The 22,269-nt window shown below is 41.4% G+C and overlaps 1 protein-coding gene and 1 long non-coding RNA gene across 2 annotated transcripts; both read left to right on the forward strand.

Annotated features, from left to right (window-relative positions):
• The first annotated feature begins 10,101 nt into the window (after positions 1-10,101).
• Positions 10,102-13,674, forward strand: UTP23 (UTP23 small subunit processome component). Its single transcript, XM_013191758.3, has 3 exons — positions 10,102-10,339; positions 12,118-12,292; positions 13,180-13,674. The coding sequence occupies exons 1-3, from the start codon at positions 10,152-10,154 to the stop codon at positions 13,558-13,560; spliced, it is 744 nt and encodes a 247-aa protein (XP_013047212.2). The 5' UTR covers positions 10,102-10,151; the 3' UTR covers positions 13,561-13,674.
• A 3,309-nt stretch (positions 13,675-16,983) lies between these two features.
• Positions 16,984-20,324, forward strand: LOC106042693 (uncharacterized). The gene is made up of 3 exons (XR_001211289.3): positions 16,984-17,385; positions 17,884-18,215; positions 19,007-20,324. It is a non-coding gene; the product is annotated as an uncharacterized lncRNA (long non-coding RNA).
• The last annotated feature ends 1,945 nt before the right edge of the window (positions 20,325-22,269 follow it).

Here is a 22,269-nt window from a genome sequence, read left to right on the forward strand (position 1 = left end):
GCACTTGTCTGTTCCAATAAAATGGACTTAGCATCACAGAGAATGCTCCCTACCAGCTGCCCGCATGAGGGCTAGAACAGATTCAAGCAAAGAATCTTGTCTAATAAACATACCCATCGGGGAAATCAAAACTTAAATGCCACCGATATCACTGACAAGATCTGTATTGACTATAACAACAGACGTAGATGCCTGGCTTAGCCATGAACACCTCACAATAGATGGCTGAAGATTGGTGAGATGAAGCCCACTTCAGACTTCCCATTGAGGGATATCCATTAAGTGGAGTTTGAGCGTGAAGTTTAGAATTTGCAGCATCAAGGAGGTCAAATGTGCCCCAAAGAGACTGAAGTGTGCATGTGCAGCAGGATTAGGGTGCTGTTCTGAAAAAAAAATCCTTCGCACAAGGGCTGATGCAATACCAACACGGAGTTTCACAGTGGTGTTCCGTGGCCAATGAGCTCAACCATCGTGTAGGTGTTGCAAATTGGAGTCCTACCCTTAGCAGCTTTCCATGACTGTTGCACACCCACTGGCATTGCCTTTTGAAGTTTTTCTAGAGAACAAAGTCGCTTGATTCAATATTAATACTTCACGGTGCTGTTATATATGCATGCATATCCAGATTTAATTTACAAATATGATCAAATAGCTTTAATTAAAGAAAACTAAGATTAAGAAGCAATATTATGGTAATGTAGTGGTTCTCAGCTCCAGCCTTCGGACTCCTGGAGATCTGTGGGCTACTTCAAAGATGTTGGTGAAAGGTATTTACAAAGAAAAAACACGCAAATGCTTTTTATCGGTATATCGGTAAACACACAGTGCTTTACCACCGGCAAATTCCTAGGGATCTGAAAAGGAAATGAAAACCCCGTGTATAACATAAATGTGACTCATTATTCATGCCTATCAGTTTTTAAACAAAAAGTCCACATAATTAAAAAAAATAGTATCTACAGCACAGAACATCAGCATGTTCAAAGCCGTTGCTGTGGGCACATAAAATAGCCGTATTCCATGGACTTGCACAGGGCTCTCATTATTTAGTGCACTGCCAGAACAGTTCAGTCAATTTGGTTAATTATGATTAACATGAAAAATGAAACAAAAATATCAACTTCCTACTATACAGAACTCATCACGTCACTGGAGGCAAGAGGTCATAGAAAATTTCACCATTTAAAATACTCATTTTTTGAAAAAGAGGACATAAAAAGGATGTCAAACTGAAAAAAAAAAATGAGTAGCATCGCCCAAGCTACTCAGGAAAACCACAAACATAAGACTTCCATCACAAAATAGTTTAGAAAACTCAAGCGGTGCCCAAACTCCATTAGTCGTTTTTAAATGATAGTCTTAAGTCAGAAGGCAGATGGAACCAAACAAAGCCCTTTTATTCCTCACTCCTGCCTAAGTAAGACCCTTGATATAAGTCAGATGTGTCATCTCCCTCCACGGCCTTGCTGCACTGTATCAGTGCAACGAGCAGAAGGAGCGCTGCTAAATGGAAATTATCTGATTAAGGCTTCAAAGATGTAATCCCTTCCAAATCGTCAGACTGACTTTACCTTAAGGGCTAAAGCAACTTGAATTACTTTTGTACATGCTGCAGGCTAAGACCATCCACATGAATAGTTACCAGAGATCGGCTAACCTGCAATGACTTGTTACCAGTTGGTTAATGAGTTGTGTCTGAATTCTGTGTTGTTTTTTTCCTCCCTACCCTCAGCAATTCCAAATATTTCTGAGCATAATGAATGCCTTAATTTCATTATCACAAAGTGTACAGGAATACAAAAGAATCACTTAGGATACGCAGATAGCAGTCTGTACTTGCACTGAGACACAACAGCACCCCAAATACAAAGCGGCATTAATAGCTCCAATTGCCTAAAACAACATTAATTATCTACAAACAGAAACTGTGTGCATTAAAGTAATCTCCACAGCTCGGTGGCAACAGATTCTCCTAACACCGAGTTAAAATTGCCTTGTAATGTCTTGTACCCCCACAGAAGTTTCCAGTTCAGTTATCTGGAGGAGATGAGGTATTCGGGCCTCTTCTTTTAAGCGCGGTGGAATGCAGGCACCTGGCACATCCGCGCAGACTGCTGCCCCTTTCCAATGTGCCGTTACATGTAACACCGACTCTGCCTTAGGTCGCGCGTACATCGCTTGAAAGAGAAGTCAGCACCTAACATCTTCCCTTTGTGGAGCGGGGTTTGTATCTGGGAGCACTGCAGTGAACGTAACGCTGCCCTTCCTTAATGGCTGCGTACAAGGGCACGGCTTAATCTGCGTAACTCTGCCCGTGCTAAACGGCACGGTCTCTTCGTTCCTTTTGAAATCCCTTTTGTATTCACAGCCTGCCTTTTGATACTACCCTCTCAGTCACACACCACTCTCATATCCCGTAGGATACCCACCCAGCCTCTCGCTCCCCTCTGCCACGGGTTGGGAGAAAATGGACGGACAGCAGCAAGAAGACTTCTGAATCGAGTTTCAGGAGCTGTGACTGAAACGGGGCAGGCAAGATCTCTTAAATGCTCATTCTTTTCTTCCTTTATTTACAGACAAAAGGGGTCAGAAGAAGACAGGGCGGTGGCCTGGGCTCTCCAGTGGTCGCGGCTTTGCCAAGCGCACGCACTGCCCATCCATTAACCGCAGCTGTGCTCAGAAGCACGGAGCGCCACGTGCAGGCAGTTTCAAACACCCACAGCTCCTGGAAGCTGAGCCGTGTATAAACCCTCCGTAATTCACGGTTTTCAGCCACTTGTGTTCTGCCGACCTCAGCATTTCCGTTCTAAGGAAATGTTCCCTGGCACACCAACTCCAGGGTGACAAAGGCTCTCGCTGATAAATCAGGTAGCGCTCTCCACCCCCTTTGTTCAGATATAAATCCCTTCACCAAAGTCAGGCCCTTTGCATACTTACGTCTGCAGCATCTACAACGGCCTGTTCCACTGATAAATAATAATCTTCTGAAGGGTCAGGTATTCATCCAGCGCTTACTGCTGCCCACAGAGGAGCTCAATGTGAAAATTTAACGTCACGGTATATAACTGCATGGGCATTTTGTCCCAAAGAATAATATTTCTAAATACTAGGACTTGTCATGGGGCTGATTGTGATTTTAGATATTATTGGTGCCAATACTGAAATCCATTCCATACTTTTTTTCTAAGTTTCTTCGAGAGAATCAAAGTGAAGAAATTGGTTTTATTGGATTTTTTATTTGAAATAAGAAATGGAAAGTAATAAGGTTCAGCAGTGATAGAACAATGGTGAAGGTGGGAGCTACAGCCACATGGAAACCCCTGGAGACAAACATCAAATGCAATAAAGGAACTCCAGGGCCAGAATGTGAGCTTTGAAAATTCAATTTCTTTTCAAGAAGAATGGAGGTTTCAGAGGTCATACGTGGTTTCAGCCATGCTCTTAAACAGATAACCTTTTAGCCTTTTTTTGAATAAATGTAAAAGCATTACAGTTAAATAAAAATAATAATGGAGCAGCTATTCTGGGCAGTAGCATAATAAGATATTTCTGCCCATGAAGGAAACATTTTAAAAATATGAGCTCTTCTTTTGGAACACTTTTTTTCACTGCTCAACTTTTTCTCTGCTTTTTTTCAATAACTGTTTTCCAATAACTCTTTTCAGTTACCTTCTATTCTTATCCACTCTTTTCACATTCAAGGTGTTTATAGCTACTTTGTATTATTACTAACGGACCATCACTATAGCGCCTCAAAACCTTTACCATACAACTAACAGAAACAAAAAATGACACAGAAACTAACAATAAAATTACCTAATTGAAAATCTAGCTGATGAAAAAGACTAAGACATTTTAACTGCTAATTTTGGGCCTGCAAAGCAAAGAAAATAGTTATTTGCACAAAATTATTGGAAGTTTCTAAGCAGATACAAACTCTTAGTGTAGTAGAAGGTTCAAGTTAGAAGATTATTTAAGTATGAAGAATATGTATCATTTATCTCCACATTTAAAGATTCCATTTCTCTGTTTCTATTTCTACCTGAAATCAATGAAAGAGTGAAAAGATATGTTCAATATCTCATGCAGCAGAATTGAACTCTCTCAGACAAATCAGAATGTTGGCCATAAAATTATTTTCTCATCTCAAGTAAGAAATTAAAGAAATTAACCACGTAATTTTACTTTTGATGTCAATTTGTTTAGCCTTATCTTTGTAATCAACTAATGTACCTTCTGATTGTTGATGACACGCATGCTATCACATGCAGAAGATAACAAACTTCAAGAAGAACAGGAAATCAGGAAACAAATGGAAGTAAGCATATAAAAAATATTAAATGTTTTATGTCTTCCAACTTCCTCCAGTCTCCAAAGTGCAACAGTGCAGTCGTCCAAAAGAACTAAAGTGGACCAGATATATTTGTTTTCTATCACAAAAACTGAAAGAGGGAGAGGGATGCTCTGCTCAAAATGAAACAATGGGTACTTTCATAGGCACAACAGGAGACAAAACGTAAAGCAGCATAAAGACGTTCTTCCCCTCCATCTACCTTTCACATCAGCTGCCACACAGTGTTAAATGCCAGTCTTGTGTACTCCACAGACTTCCTGTTTTTCTAAATTATGGCACTTTGATATCAAACTTTAGCTCAAGTTCATCTACAAGCTCTGCAAGTGCAGAGGGAGTGGTGCTGCAATGTCATGCATGGCACAGAATGGCAACTAACGAGTGCACGTCTTGATGAACACTGCAGGAGGAAAGGCTGCTCTCAGTGGATGCCCCTGTGTGTACTTGCAGGAGCATGAAAACTTTTGTTTGTACGTACATGTACATCTTAACAAGCTCCGTCAACCAAAAATGCTGCATAACCTAAGTGATGTGTATTAGTGTATCTATTCTGAAAGATAAAAGATTTAGTTAGCTGATGTAACCCATTTTGTTTAGCCCCCATAGAAATTTAGCTCACGGTCAAAAAGAGAGAGAGAGAGATAAAAAGGTTGGGATGACATTTGAGAAACTGTCAAGAATTCCACTGATTATTTTCAGCCCTCTAATTTCTTTCTGCTCTAGTAGGAAAGCTAAAGTTTCCTGTGAAATCGTTGTTCTCCAGAGCATTCTCCACATATTTGCTATAAGCAGCCACTTAAAAGCCCACATAGATGTCCGCTGTACTCTTTTTCTTACCCATGGAAGCCACCAGTATGTAGTGAAACTGAATATCCTAACCTCCACATTAAATGTGTCCTTTTTATGACATACAATTTACCAGATCGTTAATGTGGGATGTACTGTGATGGGTAGTTAGGGTATTTAAGCCAGAAGTAATTTCCAGTTGAGGAGTACAGTAACAGTAGGACCAGAAGGGTTCTGAAAGCTTTATCACATGGAAAATTCTCATCTGCTGAGTTCATACCAATCCATAAAGAAAACGCAGGGATTGTCACAGCCATGTTTATTATAAATCCAGATGCTGCATTCCCAAGAGATAATAGAAAAATAGGTAGTGTAAAAGATGAATGTACATGATGAAGGGTAAAATTCAAAAGCTCAAAACCAGCCCCAAGGTGATGAAAGGAGCGGCCAGCAATGAATAATAAACATTCTGACAAATAATAATTTAGTATATTAAATGCTGCTGAATCTTCTTCTGTGGCCTATTTATACCTCAGAAAAAAATCTAAAATACCCCTAGGAAAGTATTTTCAGACATATTCCAACCAGGCTTTACTGTCGTGTGTTTATTTATGATAGTTTTGATTCCAAATGTTGTAAAGGAAAACCCTACCCCTTTCATTTTTGTAAATCAGTTCATTTTTCATATTTAAGTATGTCTGGTGCTAGGACTTATTGCAGATAACCACAGAACACAACATGTGCCCAAAGGCAACACATTCAGATTAAAAAGGTCTGACACAGGACAAGTTTGGGAGAATCAGGAGTTGAGATCTTTTTTCTTGCCAAGCTACAAGCATTTGCCAAGTGCCAGCTATTAAGGCAAATCTTTGTTATTAGGCCTACATCAAAGCTTTTTTGATAAAGAACAGCTAAAGAACAGCTATAGCTTCAAGTAATCCACACGTCACAGCAATTTTCTGTTACTTAATTCTACTCTTGCCTTACCTCGTATCTCAAAACAAGAGCTGAACTCCATGCCAAGAGACGGTCCTCTCTGCAAAGAGCTAATGCTCTTCTGGTGCAAGTCTTTTTGTGTGCAAGCAGAGAAGCCCAATTTCCTCTGAAGCACGGCTTATCCTTGCTCAGGTTTGGGAAGTTCAGTATGAAGCTCTGCTCACGCTTTCGATATATATGTCTCCTTCTCTAGTGTGACAGCTCATTTTCATAAATGCTGTATATTCATAAATACTTATTTTCATAAATACTTACCCATAGGGTATTAATATTATTGCAAGTATTCTGGCAGCAGTCAGGGACCTGCGTTTCAGACAAAGAAGTTCCACACTTCAAATTCTGTTTTCTGTCTTTCAGAAACAGTTCCTGTGAGTTAACAAAGCTTACAAAGGCTACAAAGTGCCTCAGCACCTTCCACTCTCTTCACCTTCTTTTCCACAATGATACTCCTGGAAGGCAGTCCACTGTTAATGCCAGTTCTTCGATAAAATGCTCACATTAAAATAAATATGTAAGTAAGTAAGTAAATAAATAAATAAACAAATAAATCTCTTAGTCTTACAGTGGTGCAGACAGATATTTGATGAAACTTCTCAACTATACAACTACAATAGCAAGTAATTTCAAAGAGGTATCTTCCTCTAAGCTTTACGACAAGTTTTGTTGTGCTACAGACAGCCTCTGTAAGAGTATGTGGAATATGAATGTGAGCATTTGGTTCACTAAATAATGTGGTTAAGGACAATTCAGTACAAAAGAAATAACAAATAACAATTTAAGTGGCATGTTACACACACAGATGCACAGAAATTACCAACTGAGCAGGTGGTAACAAAGACAAGAGTGAAGAACAGCACTCTTTAGGGACAAACTGATGGCCAGTAAAGGAACACCCCAAAAAAGCCACATTGAAGAGCATCAGCCTTTGTCATTGATAAAAATGGGAAAACATCATTATCTCAAGAATTAAAAAGTATTTGAGGGGGCATATGGGACTGTGCAAAACGTTTTATGAGGTATCAGCAGGGGCTTGTGAGATGATGTAAAATTTACAGTGGGGTGTTCACAGAAATGGCCAAAAGGCAGGGAAAGGAAGGATTGGGGTGGATCCAGGAGGAAGTGTGGGAAAAGGGGGAGGAGGAAGGGTCTTCTTATTAAAACCCTTTCTTAACTGTTTCTTCTGTATAAACTCACTCTCCTAGGTAAGGATATAGGATGGGCTGGGGGACTGTGCCACTGTGTGAGGGATCTGCAATGCGGTGTGAATTGGGAATTCCAGTCCTGAGCAGCCAGACAGGGAGAACAGGACTTTGCTGTCTGTACTTATGTTATATACGATTTCTGGTAGTGTTGTATGTATGGCTGGCTGTGTCAGTGTCCCCTTGGTGTGTATGCAAGTGTATATACTTGTCCAGCACCTGGTCGTCTCCTACAAAATGTACATGGCTCCACTACAGCAGCCAGGAAGAAACAATCCCCAGGTCCTGGTGACCACGGGATTCAGCAGTTCCCAAGAGATCCTTAAGTTTCTTGTTAAAACATCCACTCTATAGAAGCCTCACAGGAATAATAAAGTAAGTGAATGTAAAAGGAAAATGGTGAATTTTATTATACATATAGTTTTATTATACATATAATTTTATTATACATAAAATACTATCAAGATGTTGAAGAAAAAAATGTAGTACTCAACTGGTACAGTGTTCTTACAGACACTACTTTTAACATCTAAAATGTATCAAAAAGGAAATTTTAGAATAATTGCACTGAAATGAAATACAATTCACTGAATGGTATTGCAAGTAGTCTATCACACAGTTAATGCTATCTTCCACACAATGAAGGAGAAATCTGTGCTGCTGGTTTGCCTGCCATCCTTCTGAACATATTTTACCATACCAATTGCATTACAACTTGTCTGTGATGATACTATTTACCAATTGAGCTGTGGGAAATATCTCACTGCAATGGTATTTAACAGCCAACTCCGGATTTTATCTCCCTTTGCATTTAGTTCAAAATTATGACTAGTTCAAGCTCTCATTTACTTGCTTTTCCTTTTTATCTCATTGTGTATTAGCAGCTGTTATCATTGCAGTTCTGTATTCTAGCCGACACCTCTAGTGTGTGATGTGCTGGCAAAGTGTTCTTAATGAGGAATAACTGCCTGTCTTTGGCAGTTAATTTTGTGGAAGAAGGAGGAGGAGGAGGAGATTACTTCAAGAAAAATAGAGTTCATCTGCTAAGGTTTTGCTTTGGAGTCTTGCTGAGTGGTTTTGTCTGATTTTTTTTATATAATGAAACTAAGAAATTAGAGGAACTGGGATACCACACCAGTATGAGAATAGGTCAGCAACACGAATGAAATGTAATAAAGAACAACAAATTCAGCACATCACTTAGCTCACAGAACAGGGCAAGTAACCATGTATGCCCATGACACTCATGAACACATGGAGCTGCTCCCTGAATACTGCTGGAAAGGACTTAACAGCAAAGTACTGCCAACAGCACACTCATATCCCATGGAAAATACTTTCAATAACTTGTTCTTTGCACTTTTCATCTTGCAAGCACTTTAAATTTTTTCCCCATTTAAACATTTTAATTTCTAGAACAGTAACTAATTGCATTGCTTTTCAGCTTCTTTTAACAGTAAGTAACTTTTTTGGAAGCAGATGTTCCCAATACCTATTTGTTAACACAGGAACAACAACAACACAGTATGACAGCTCGGTATTTGCCTAAATGACCTTAGAGCAGACTGACTGATTACAATGAGCAAATTGGCAGGTACCTGCAGTATCTTGTTTGTAATACAGTTGTCCCTGGCATTAAGATGTCTCCTGTTGTACCTGCACAGAGCCAGATGTCTCTAATTATCATTTCGATGGTGTTAAGATATCACATCCTCTTTGCATGCCTAAAATACTGGCATTAAGTTCAGTTTGTTAACTGCCAAATGTCTAGTGCGCTCAGGTTTTCAGATGAACAGGGAGAGGTTTGTGCCATCTAGCTTTCTGAATGACAGCTGTTTCCCCATGCTACAGTGAAATGACATTGTTTATGTGTCGTGAAAAAAAAAAAAGTATTAAAATGCAGAATACATGCTTTTCAACTTGAATTTTGTGCACGTAGAACTTGATATACATAAACATATCTACTACAGCCAAACACTATAAGTAGGAATTGAATAATCCTGCCTAAAAGTATGCCGATGCATGACTGAACTACACTGACGCTGAATTCTCTGGGACTGTAATTATGATTTAACCATTATACTGATTTAGATTAAAAAAAATGTGTATTTCCGCTCTTAACAAATGGTAGATGCTAGAACAGCATCCCAAAAGACAGAATAACAAACTAATTTACAGGTAATCTGCATGAAGAGGTAGCTATGTGCCTGAAGCTACTTGCTCGCCTCATACAGCCGTCCCGTGCCAGGGGCAGGACACCCAGCTGGCTCTCCTCAGCTACGCACCCGGCACAGGATATTCCCAGACGTGGAGGAACACATGGGAGCAAAAAAGTGACGCTGAAAGAGCTGGGCCTGTTTATCCTGCAAAAGAGAAGACTGAGGGGAGACCTCATCAATGCGTATAAATATCTGAGGGGAGGGTGTCGAGAGGATGGAGCCGGTCTCTTTTCAGTTGTGCCCAGTGACAGGCTATAAGCACAAACTGAGGCACAAGAGATTCTGTCTTAATAAAAGGTGGCACTTTTTATTGTGAGGGTGACAGAGCACGGGAACAGGTTGCACAGAGAGGTTGTGGGCTCTCCTTCTCTGGAGATACCCAAACCCCGCCTGGACGCCATCCTGAGCGATGTGCTCTAGGTGACCCTGCTCGGCAAGCAGGCTGGACTCAATGATCTCCGCAGGTCCCCTCCGACCTCGGCCATTCTGTGACTGTGACAAGGGAGAAGGAGAACCGGTAACAACGGACACGGAGGCGGGCGGCACCCGGCGGGGCGGGGGAAGCGGGGCGGGCTCAGCGCGGCTTCCGCCGGCGGCGCCATGAAGCTGCGGCGGCAGAAGCACGCCAAGAAGAACATGGGCTTCTACAAGCACAACTTCCAGTTCCGCGAGCCCTTCCAGGTGCTGCTGGACGGCACCTTCTGCCACGCCGCGCTCCAGAACAAGATCCAGATCCGGGAGCAGCTGCCCGGCTACCTGGGCGGCCCCACGCAGCTCTGCACCACACGGTCCGTACGCCCGGGGACCGCGGCGCATGCGCGGGGTGGGAGGTGCCCGCCCGCGCTCGGCTCCTCCTCAGGCACCGGCGCCATTTTGGGAGGGCGGTGGGGCTGGGGGCGGAGGGTTGCGCTCAGTTAGGGTGTGGAGGGAAGGGCGCTTCCTTTAGAAGCAGGTGTTTCTTTTCCCCAGATGACAAATATGCGAAAGGGAGGGGAGGGCAGGGGGTAACCCGTTTTGTCGGGTCCCTATGTCCCATGTCCCTAAGCACCACGTCCAACCTTTCCTTGAACACCCCCAGGGACGGTGACTCCACCACCTCCCTGGGCAGCCCGTTCCTCAGAGTGGCTGCTCTAAAGGGTGTGCTTGACAGTGATGTGGAAGCAGAGCCTGTAAAATAAATACCCAAGTTGCCTTGAAGTTGCCATTGTTTTTATTTGACTTTGAGTATTGTATGTTATAAAGTCACCATCACCTGTGGATGGAATAGCCCACTGCCCATCACAGAGGCACGTACTGCAAATATCAGTAAGTTGTATACCCTTGGATAAAAAATTAACCACTCTTTCACCCTATAGCACATTTAGAACTGCCCCATGCTTCTAAGCAGTTGAAAGTATCAAGTCACACCTCTAGCTTTTAAAGGTTTGCAAATCACTTTGAAACTTCAAATTGGAATTTGAAAATTCCAATTGTTTAAATATCACTTCATCCTTCTTTAAGCAATATATATGGGTATTTTTGACCTGTTCTTACTTAGGACAGCTGAACAGACTAATTTTCTTCTGTAAGCACACTGTAGTAGGTGAGGAAGCACATCTGTTGCATAACCAGGGCTTCCCTAAGGAAATGTTCTTGCTCACTTGGGGATTCTTTACAAAAAGAACAGTCTGAAATCTCCATACTTTTCCCCAATAGCTAAAATTTCTTCTCAGGAGAGAAGAATGCTTTTATTTAATATCTTGGAGTTATTTCTCAGATAACTGTGAAATAAGTAAAAGATTTGAAGAGTATTTTGGTATGCCCGCTTGTGATGAATTGCCATGGTACCGCATTCTTAAAGCTGTATTTCAAGGCCGTACATACATTCCTACCTCTTTCCACATGTAATGGTAAGACTCAGTAGCCAAAGTAAGTTAGGTAGGTTAGGTTTCATCCCCTGCTCGTTTCTGAATTTCATGCAGTTAGGATCCAAGCTAGCATTCTTATAGACTACTACGCTGTCCTGTGCCCACGTTAGCTCTAAGCAGAGCCAAGAGGAGGACTTCAGCTTTGCATTTTATTGTCTTATTGGAATGCTGTGAAGCCATAAGCTTCTAGATTTTTAGTTATGTGGAGAATCTTTTATCTTCTTTTGCGTGAATCAGTTGGATTCTGATGCAAGTTTGAAGCGAGGTGATGGATACCAATGCAGAGTTTAACTTGCATGTAATGTTTAATCAATTTGTGCTGATTCAAATAATGTTATTTGTTAAGTAGTAGTTCAGGTGTATAAATGGTAGGATTTAGCATTGTCTTTGATACAAAATATCTTAAAATCCATTTAATGTAACTTAGTGTTGTAACTGGTGAACTTTGTTTGGAACCAAGGAAGTGTCACTGAAGCATGTGGGGTGGTTAATCCTTTCAGATTACTGGGTGCCATTTACAGATCACAGAGCCCGAATAAGTGGGCATTGCTCATGCCATATTAACTCACATGCAACAATTCGTAATGTCAACCTTTTAATGTAAAAAAAAAAAAAAGTTATTTCCTTGTTTAGAAATCATCGTTGCTTTTGTTTTTTAGATGTGTTCTGAAAGAATTGGAATCATTGGGGAAACCGCTGTATGGAGCAAAATTAATTGCCCAAAGATGTGAAGTTCAAAACTGTTCTCACCGTAAGGATCCTGTGAGCGGCTCGGCCTGTTTACTTTCCATGGTTGAAGAAGGCAACCCTCATCACTTCTTTGTTGCTACCCAGGTAAATGCTCATGGGAAATGTAACACCATTTCAATTGAAGTCGTCCTTTGATACCTAAGGATAATGAAATCTACGGAAACCTCGATTATGAGATTTTTAAAGAGCTTGTGGAAATTAATCTTGTAAAGCCTTCTTCACTCTTAAATGTAATTGCTAATTATGAAATAGAGAATATTCTGTATTACTTGATATTACTTGAACAACTTGTTTGCTTTACCCAGGGAAGCATATTACTTACTTTAGCAGGAAGTGGAGAAAATGCACTGACTACCTACAGATATGTAAGAAAAAAGCTGAATGTCAGTTTGCCTATTGCTTGTATGTGTATCCACAACCCTGAACTGCTGTGCACAGTAGTCTGAAAAGTGAAATGATATTGTGTTAAAACACCGTATAACTGCAATTTTAAGGATTTTTTAAGAAAGGCAAGTTTTTTTTGTTTTTTTTTTTTTTCTTAGATCTGGTATTGGGACTGTAGATGTAACACTTATGCAAGATATTAAATGGTTTACAGTAAAATTCTTTATCCCTATGTAAGATACAGAGAGTTTTAAATGACTTGGTATAGAATGAACTAGGTCAGTTCTTTGTAAAATCATGGACTACATACCAATAAACAGGGACTTTTTCTCAAAAATCCATATGTGCTTACACATCCAAGAAAAAAGGAAACAATAAATTTTCCGTCAGAAGTACAGCTAATCAGAAGGCAAAAAAAATAAATTTAAATTGCTCTGAAAGACTCTGCCAGTTATATCTACTAGATTAGGTTTCTTATCTTTTTTGTAATGTAATTTATCTTTATAGTTTTGTATTAAAAGTAGGTGCATTTGAATTGCAAATTTTGTTTAATCCCAAAATATTGACTAAAGTATTTAATTTTACAGGACCAGGATTTAGCAAACAAAGTGAAAAAGAAGGCTGGCGTTCCTCTCCTCTTTATTATTCAGAACACTATGGTGCTAGACAAACCTTCTCCTAAGTCTTTGGCATTTGTTCAAACGTTGCAGACAAGTCAGCTTGTTCCAGAGCACCAAAAGCAAAGCATTGTGCAACTTAAAGAAAAAGAAGGACTAGCAAAGCAAGAAGGTGAAAAGAGAAGAAAACGTAAAAGGGCAGGTGGCCCCAATCCTCTCAGCTGTCTGAAAAAGAAGAAGAAAACACAGGAGAGCAAGGAGCCTTCAGCTGAAAAGAAGAAAAGAAGAAGAAAGCGAAATAGGGTTAAAACAAAAGCTGTGCAATCAGTGCAGAAGAATGAGGAGGAATAGGTCCATGTTTGTGCAACAGCACAGGACTAGAGCATTGTTTGAACTTTGCAAAAAGCGAGATTAATCTGTAATAATTGCAATTAAGTTGTTAACATTAAAACTTTATTTTTATGAGATGGTACTGCTTATTATTGCATTTTAAACATGTTGAGGTTATTGTCCTAATAATTTATTCTGTTGTTTAGAAATCGGGTGTGCAGCAAAATATTTAGGAAGCCTTGAGTTTCATTGTTCTCTCCAGCTTCATGATTCCTGCTGGAGCATTCACATGATCATTAACAATTTTTAGAAATATTTCTTTGACTTCATCTGGGTTTTTGGTAGGATACTAGACTTCTTTCTAAATCTAAGTTGCTATTCTTACTAAAACTAGTTTTGGCAGTTGTTCAGTTACAGAATGTGAAATGGACCTAGAAGAGCGTAGTATTTTCATAGAATCATTAGGGTTGGAAACGACCTTCAAGATCATCTGGTCCAACCATCACCCTACCACCAATGTCACCCACTAAACCATGTCCCTAAGCACCAAGTCCAACCTTTCTTTATTTATCAATATTGTTTGAATGCGGATCTGCTTTTACAAAAGTTAACACTTTTGCAAAATGACTAGGTGACCTTAACAAGTCACTTCAGGCGTGAATTACTCCATGTGAACTGGTATGTCTGTTCATCATCTTTATTAAGGGGATCCTGGAGTGCATGTGATTGCATTGGTATACCTGACATATTATAATAGCATCTAGTTTATCCTACCTTTTTAAATGGGAAGAATGCAAATTTAAAATGCTGAAACAAAGCACTGACTTATAACTAGAGCCATCACAGCATAGCATGGCTGTGGAGGAGCCCGAAGACAGCCAGCTGGCCCTGATGGGACTCGTGTGCTGTTGCCCTTGTTTTCACTGTTCTGGAAGGTTACGACCAGAACAGAACTGCGTTGGAGGAGGGAACTGCCAAGAATGTTCTGAGTATCTGACTTACCTGAGTAGCTGTTTCCTGTACCTTGCATGTCTGGTAACGTTAGGAGGCAGAAGTGAGTAACTGAGATGACATAGTGCAGGGATCAGCTGTATAATACATACTGTGGCACGGGTACAATGCTATGTTGTTGCCAGCCATCCCTTATCAGTCGTTAAACTTTTCTCCATGCATTTCTGCTTAACGGAAATGTAATTCTTACAATGAAAAGTTTCTTCCCCTATATGAGTTTAAGGCACGTTTGTAAACAATCCCTCAACGTGTGCATCATATGCTTGCAAAATATTTCTCACCTGTGCATTATCTGCACAGATTCCTACATATATAGGGTCTGTACACAGCTGTAGCATACGATGCCTTCTATTGGCTTTTCAGAATAGAAGGGCAGTTACTTCGTGGAGTTTAAGAAACCAGCCCGAGTGATGGGAGTTGGCTGGTCTTAGTGGAAACTGCAAGGTCAGTCCCTAGAGTCTGCAGATTTCCCTCAAGGCCATGCAAGAGAGGTTTATCAGTGTGCTCTGCTTACAGCACAGCGTGTTCCCATTAGGACTGCTTTGCCCCTTTTATTTTTCCGTATGAGAGAGTACGTGCACCTTGGGAACTGGCTGCCAGAGATCAAAACAGCAAGGAAGGTTAATGTACTTGAGATGAAAGCTTTAATTAAAACAGTCACACTCATCATGGTATTGTTCCTCCACTGATTGCTAATAGCGAGTGCTGAAGAGAAATCTAATAATTCCTAGAAATTCCTTAGTGCAGCATATTTATTTAATGTGTATCACCTTTTGCAAGCTGTCTTATTCCCTTCCTCATTTATTTGGGCACAGTGCCACGCTAATGTAGTTTGTTTCCTGTTCCCCCTTGAGAGTTGTTTGTATTTCTTCCCCCCTCCCCAAACCCAGCTCCAGAAAGCGCTGCTTTGAGTAAAGTTTGGAGTAGACATCAGAGGTGGCTCATCTTTAAAATCTCCTTCTGAGTAAAAAGTATATTAAAAAACAATGGCTTTGCTATAAATTTTATTTAAAAAAAAAAAAAAAGGCAGAAAAATAAACCCTTATCATTTACAACAGTCCATTTCAGTGCAGTTGGGCCACAAAACTTAAATTCACCTTTGTGAAGACGAGGCAGACAGAAAAAAAAAGATTAACATAATTACTGTGAAAAGAATATTTTAACAGTCCTCGAATGACTCCTACCTTAAGAAGTTTAAACAAATATTTATCTCTGTTTCCTTAGTATTTTGTTAACACAGACTGAGTCATGATGCCATTGGGAAGAAATGGGATGAAAAGGGAGTGAGCTCTTAGGAGAAAAGCTGTAAAAATTCGTCTGCAGCATAGCAGCAGCTCCCGACCAGCAAGGTAAATAACGCGCCTTCCAGTTCTGGGGGAGAGCTCCTGCCCAGGCAACGAGCAGAGGCAATCAGACCGTGTGTTGTTACCATTTTGAAAATTGAAAAAAAATAATAATTTCCAAGTAAAACAAGTGTACCAGGCCAAAACTGAAGGGATGTATTTATATTATTAAATCAGGAGTGCTCCAAGCAGTCTGTAAGGCAGCCCTGCTGGCAGGGACCGGCCCGTACTGGGTGTTCGCAGCCCAAACTGGTGCGGCTGCGTGGTCTGGTGGGGCTGGGGCTGGTCCAGGCTGGAAACGGTGCCAGGATCCCCTACTGATTTAGCCATGCAAAGCACTGGGACTGGCCCTAGGTGCAGCGTACAACACCCCTGCGGAAGAATCTGTCGGGCTGCTCACATCTGGCTGTCGGTGTATGCACCTCAGCTCCCTGCTCTGCCCACACCCACGGTGGCCGGTCCCATTCCCCTAGTTATTTAAATGGTCTGGAGGTCTGGCCACATCTCCCCTGCAGACAGGGTCCCCAGCGTGACTTTTCTGATAAAGATTAGGATTGTTTTGCCGCAGCATGTTGGACAGACTGCTTTTGTTTTCGAGCCTACAGAAAGCTAGAGGTAAATGAAAAGGAGCTTGAGCGAAAACTTCTTCGGGGCTATTGATTTCTTCTTAGACAAGATAAATACGTACCCCCCATCCTCTGCAGAACCTCACTAAATCTTTTCTTCTAAAAGAGAGAAATAACCAGCGTTGCAGAGCGCAGCTCCGTGTGCACAGCAATAGAAGAAGAAAATAATGCTTCAGCCGCAGCCCGCAGAGCATTAATACTGCATTTAGGACGGAGCCTCATCCACCAGCAGCCCAAGATATTTACCCAGCCTGCCTGCCAATTCAATTGGCTGGATTTATACGTTGGTATTGTACAATAAATCACTCCCTGAGCATCTGTTAACAGCACTAAATAGATGAGTTAATTAGAAGCTTCTGGAACCTGGGCTGTTTATGAATCATTAAAGTAAATATGAATATAGCATGACTCGAAGAATAAACACGCGCCGAAAGGAAAATAGGATGTCCAGAGCAGTCCCGCTCATCTGTTTTCGGCTACGCTGATACAGCGCGAATGACTTCTTGATCATCTTTAGTGTGCTCCCGTAGCTTCCCGAACGTGTCCTGCCGGAGGCGAGATGAGCAATGTCAGAGCTCCGCCATCGCTTACGCTCCCTGCGCCTTTCGTGCAGAAGTTCCCCGGCGCGCCGCAGCGTATTTCATGCCTCCGCGTGGGCGTAATATCTCACCCAGGGAGCAGCCAGAGATACAGGGAACGAACAAATAAGAGCCCCACAGGTGTTGTCATTTACAATTTCGGGGAGAAAGATTGCAGCGGAGGGAGGGAGGATGACAGAAAGCAAGGTTTTTGCACCCAGAGCGTCGGCGGCAGCAGCAGAGAGACGGCACCTGATGGCTGAGGGGGGACTAACGGATGCATTTCGGGTAATTACTGTGTCTGTGCACTCCGAGTCCCAGATTTATCTCGGAGAACTCAGCCGCCTGCCCGGGGAGGCTGACATTTCTCAAAAAGTTGCTTCAGCTTGTTAAGGAGAGAGGCTGGGCTCTCAGGGGACTGCGCTGCCTGCTTGCTCCGTCTGCAGCTGTGTGCACGAGCGGGGGAACAACCAGGCAGCTAACGAGGGCCCAGGCACAAACAACCCAGAGCCAGGCTGTGGGAGGAGGAGAAGAGACGGTGAATTAGGCACTGGGATTTCAAAGAAACCGAGGAAGAGAGGAAAATGTATATATGAAGCTTTCTGGGCGTTAAGCTGAGGAGAGGATTGGTCAGGAGGGAAAAGTGAACCAGAAATGGCTTAGCTGTAGTTGAGAGTAGGGAACAAAATGATAAACCATAAGTAAATGAAAATAAAAAAATCTTCCTGATTCCCTCAGCAGAAAGGCATTGCCTTTTCTGACCCAGTTCCTGCATCCTTAAAACAGGGAGCTGGAGTGACCGGCCCTGCCGCCGATCCTGCATTCGTGGCCTTGGATTTCCAGCAGAACAAGCCTCTCCCCGTGCCAAAGGCGCCTCGGCTTTATGGTTTTTCAGTGTTACACTTTGCAGCACCGGCAGGTTTGCAGCCAAATCCTTCTTCTGTAGAGCTAGCCTGACGCTGCGTGTGGCTGGCCGCCCGGCAGGCAGATATGACGTCCAGGAGCAACCTTGTCCGTGCCACCACTGATGGGGTGAATCGATGCAGTTAACTGCTCCCGAGGGTACTCGCAGCGAGATACAGGCTTCTCTGGCCGTGGAAATCATGGCCCAGAGCATGGTATGTATTCTTAAAGTCTGATCTTCCGGAAACTCCACGGGGGACTTTGAAGATTTTCGTTGCAGTCCTGACTTCTCGCTGGTGCAGAATGATCTTTTGGCCATGTTCGACCCGTGGGGACCAAAGATGCTACTGGTCTGACTCTTTGGGCTGGTTTCTCTTTTGGGATGTCGTGGAGAAATGCTGGGGATATATTTCACTGTGTGAATTGGCACCTGTTTTGACAGGCAGGTTTTGCAGAAAAAGTAAAGAATAGAGCAGTTTTCTAGATTTCCTGGCTCCCTCGTTCCACCTCTGACCTCTCCGGCAGCTCCTAGGAATACAGGCATGCCTGCTCGGGGACAGTCCAAAAATCTGTTGAGCCCAGCATCACGCCTCCAATAGTGGCCAAAAGCTGTTCCCCGGGAATGGGATGAAAACAGATAAAATGTTTCTTGGTACTTCCCCAGATTAGTTTCCAAATTTCTGACAATTTTTTAGGGAATTCCTGACCCAGAAAAAAAAATGTTGTTTTTAACAGCACACAAAAACTTTCTGTTTCACTGATTTGTCCAGTCTTTCCTTGAGACCATGTCAGGGTTTAACCTCTATTATTTTCCGTGGTAAGGAGCTGCACAACTTGAGCATATTTTGTTAAAAATACCTTCTTTTGTCTGCTTTGAGTGTGCTACTTACTAGTTAGCCTCTGTAATGGATGAAACATTACACAGGCATTCCTTAGTCATCCTTCCCATGCTACTCATGACTGCACAGAGCTCTGTGATTTTTCCCCTCTTTCATCTCTTTTCCAGGTTGAAGGCAGAGCATCTTCCTCTTCTTGCCACCAAACAGCAGCACCTAACATGACAAGTTTAATCTTTTTCAAGCCCACCCAAAGACCAGCACGTCTGCTTTCTGCTGGATATCCTCTGCGTGAGAGCATAGACAAGAAGAGTCTGGTGAGAAGAGGCTCAGGACAGGAGCTCTGCATTCATTCCTTCGCTTGCCACAAGCCACGCGGGTGCCTGAGCTGTATGCCCCTGGATGTGCATTGCCTCTGGACGTGTCTTGGCTCCTCACCTGTGCAATGATGGTGTAAACATTTCCCTGAGCTCCCAGGCTCTGCAGAGGTTGTGAACACTAGCATACACAAGCCAACTGACTAACACTATTGTAAGAGACCAGTCTTCATCCAACAATTGATAAATCTTTGATAAAACTCAGCTGCACACTTACCACCTGTACCCCTCTATCCTAAAATTATTATTTAAATGATAGTTTGAACAGAATTCTTCCCCCAAGTCTTGTGACTGTATTCCTATCCCACTTATCCACAATGCAGTTTTCAGAATTAGAGCTTTTTGTTTACTTGGGATACTTTTTATAAATTAACCGTTGATTACTTAATGACGTAAAGTTTCTGCATCATCAGTAGAATGCTTGCAGAATTGTATTTATTTCCTTTTGCATCATGCAGAAAAGAAGTCGGATCTGTAGCTGTGCTGTCCTAAACAAGAACAATACCATCAGTTTCGAGCTTGAGCCAGGGAGAAACTTGCACAAGTAATCCAAAATCGGTGACCAGGGTGCTACGAGAACCCAGGCAGGCCAGCCAAGCTTCTGCACTGAAGACAGTAAAACTAAGATGGGGATACAATGTTCATAAAAATCACCTCTTTGTGATACTTGGAGAACTTGATTTCATGTCTGTATTTATGCTCTTAATGCTAATGTGAGCTAGAACATTGTTATTACATATGCTTGACCATATCAAAATGGTAGATAATTAGTTTCAGTTACGTAGAATATCTGAGGGATGTTTAATTTATTAGATTTTTAATTGGTCTCTGTGTGTAATGGGCTAGAAAAAAAGGTAAGAAATGAGGCTGTATAATTCATCTGAAAAAAATCCTTTTTCCTCCCCTCATTCCTTCCTTTTCAACTGTTGAGATTTCTTTTTGTTATTTATAACTTATTTAATTATCTGCTTTAGAATAATTTTTAGTGGATACTTGCCAGTTTACTAATATTCACTGCCCACTACCTGATGGTGTCAAAAACATACCATCTGTTCACTTGTGCCTTCCAAAGTCTCTGAAGTAGCTAGCTGACTCAAGCTGCAGGTGGTAGGATTGCTCAAAGTACATAATCTCCAAACTTTTTAATAACAAAACTTTTCTTTCATGTCTGCTTTTTAAAACTACATTCACGACTTGATTAAGGCTTTCTCAGCCACCCTTCTGCTGTATGCAAACCTGCCTCCACCACAAACACACCTGGTACTTCTGTACTAAAGAAGACTAGTGCCCTACTTTCACCTTTTTTCTTTTTTCTTTTCTTTTCTTTTCTTTTCTTTTCTTTTCTTTTCTTTTCTTTTCTTTTCTTTTCTTTTCTTTTCTTTTCTTTTCTTTTCTTTTCTTTTCTTTTCTTTTCTTTTCTTTTCTTTTCTTTTCTTTTCTTTTCTTTTCTTTTCTTTTCTTTTCTTTTCTTTTCTTTTCTTTTCTTTTCTTTTCTTTTCTTTTCTTTTCTTTTCTTTTCTTTTCTTTTCTTTTCTTTTCTTTTCTTTTCTTTTCTTTTCTTTTCTTTTCTTTTCTTTTCTTTTCTTTTCTTTTCTTTTCTTTTCTTTTCTTTTCTTTTCTTTTCTTTTCTTTTCTTTTCTTTTCTTTTCTTTTCTTTTCTTTTCTTTTCTTTTCTTTTCTTTTCTTTTCTTTTCTTTTCTTTTCTTTTCTTTTCTTTTCTTTTCTTTTCTTTTCTTTTCTTTTCTTTTCTTTTCTTTTCTTTTCTTTTCTTTTCTTTTCTTTTCTTTTCTTTTCTTTTCTTTTCTTTTCTTTTCTTTTCTTTTCTTTTCTTTTCTCTCTTTTTTCTGTTACACACACCACCACATTTCCCTCCAGGAAGGATTTCTCAGCATTTTTGCTGTGCTTGGGCCAAGATTATGTGTCCCAGCGCCTGGTCACATTTCTCTTAATATCCTACTCAATTCCATAGTGGTGACCACCACTTGTTTGGTATTTTTGAGAGACACGAACACTGCTCCTCTTTGCCTGGACCCCTGCACCAGCATCGCTATATCAAAGCTGGATCCCCCCGGCCTTTGCATCTCTTTTCCCCTCTTCCCCTCTCCCTCCTCCTTCCCCTACCAGGTTCTCTCCTGCCTGGAAGCCAGAGAGAAATCCGTGGCATTTATGTGCGTAGGTCTTCTGCATGGACATACGGGGTGTAACGGGCTGTGGGCCGGGCAGAGCTGGCACTTACCAGGTGGAGATGAAAGTCGGGGGGGGAGCACTGGGTGCATTTACATGTACAGGTAGACTGGGCCCTGCAAATAAGATCTAACCTAAAAATTAATTGATAACTGTAACAGTTCCTAAGTTTAATTAAGTTTATCTAGTTGCTAAGTTTAAGTTAAAGCTTGAGACGGTGGAATTTCTGGGGGGGAGCTGGGAGCAAAGCAAGCAGCTGAAAAATGTGTAGCCTGAAAACATTTACTGTTCACTTATGCCCTTGGCTTTATGACTATCCTTATCTGTCTAGCTGTAAACTTTTGCAGAATCAGCTTTGTGATCAGCACTTTTTTATTAGAAATCTTAGAATCTTAGATTTCTTAGGATCACCTGGGAGTTTCCCAGTGACCCCGGGAGATGACCTGTTATGTTACCTTGGACGAGCTCCCAGGGGTGCTGGGCACCTAACTCACGTTGCAGGACTCAGGCATGGTAAAGGACCCTGTAAAACACAAACTTGGTTCATCCTTCTGCCAAATTAGGACTGGGAGAGTGGATCTGGAAGCTGGGAACCCTGGCTCAGCCTGCTGCTTGTACAGGACAATCACTAATAAATTAATCCCCGTTAAAACATCTTAAATTAAGAACTATCAATAGGTTAAAAGGCTAATAATACAATAAAAACATATGCTTTTAAAAGGGAAAATAGTTCAGTGTTTTTGGTGGGAGAGTGGCTATCTCTACAGGCTTTTACTTAAACTCCATGAAACGCCCAGCGTTACTTCGGCCACGGAAGATTAATTTCAGTGCCATTATCAAACATAACCCTTGAGGAATTAATTGCATTTATA

Source organism: Anser cygnoides, chromosome 2, assembly GCF_040182565.1.
Source record: "Anser cygnoides isolate HZ-2024a breed goose chromosome 2, Taihu_goose_T2T_genome, whole genome shotgun sequence".
Taxonomy (NCBI): Eukaryota; Metazoa; Chordata; class Aves; order Anseriformes; family Anatidae; genus Anser; species Anser cygnoides.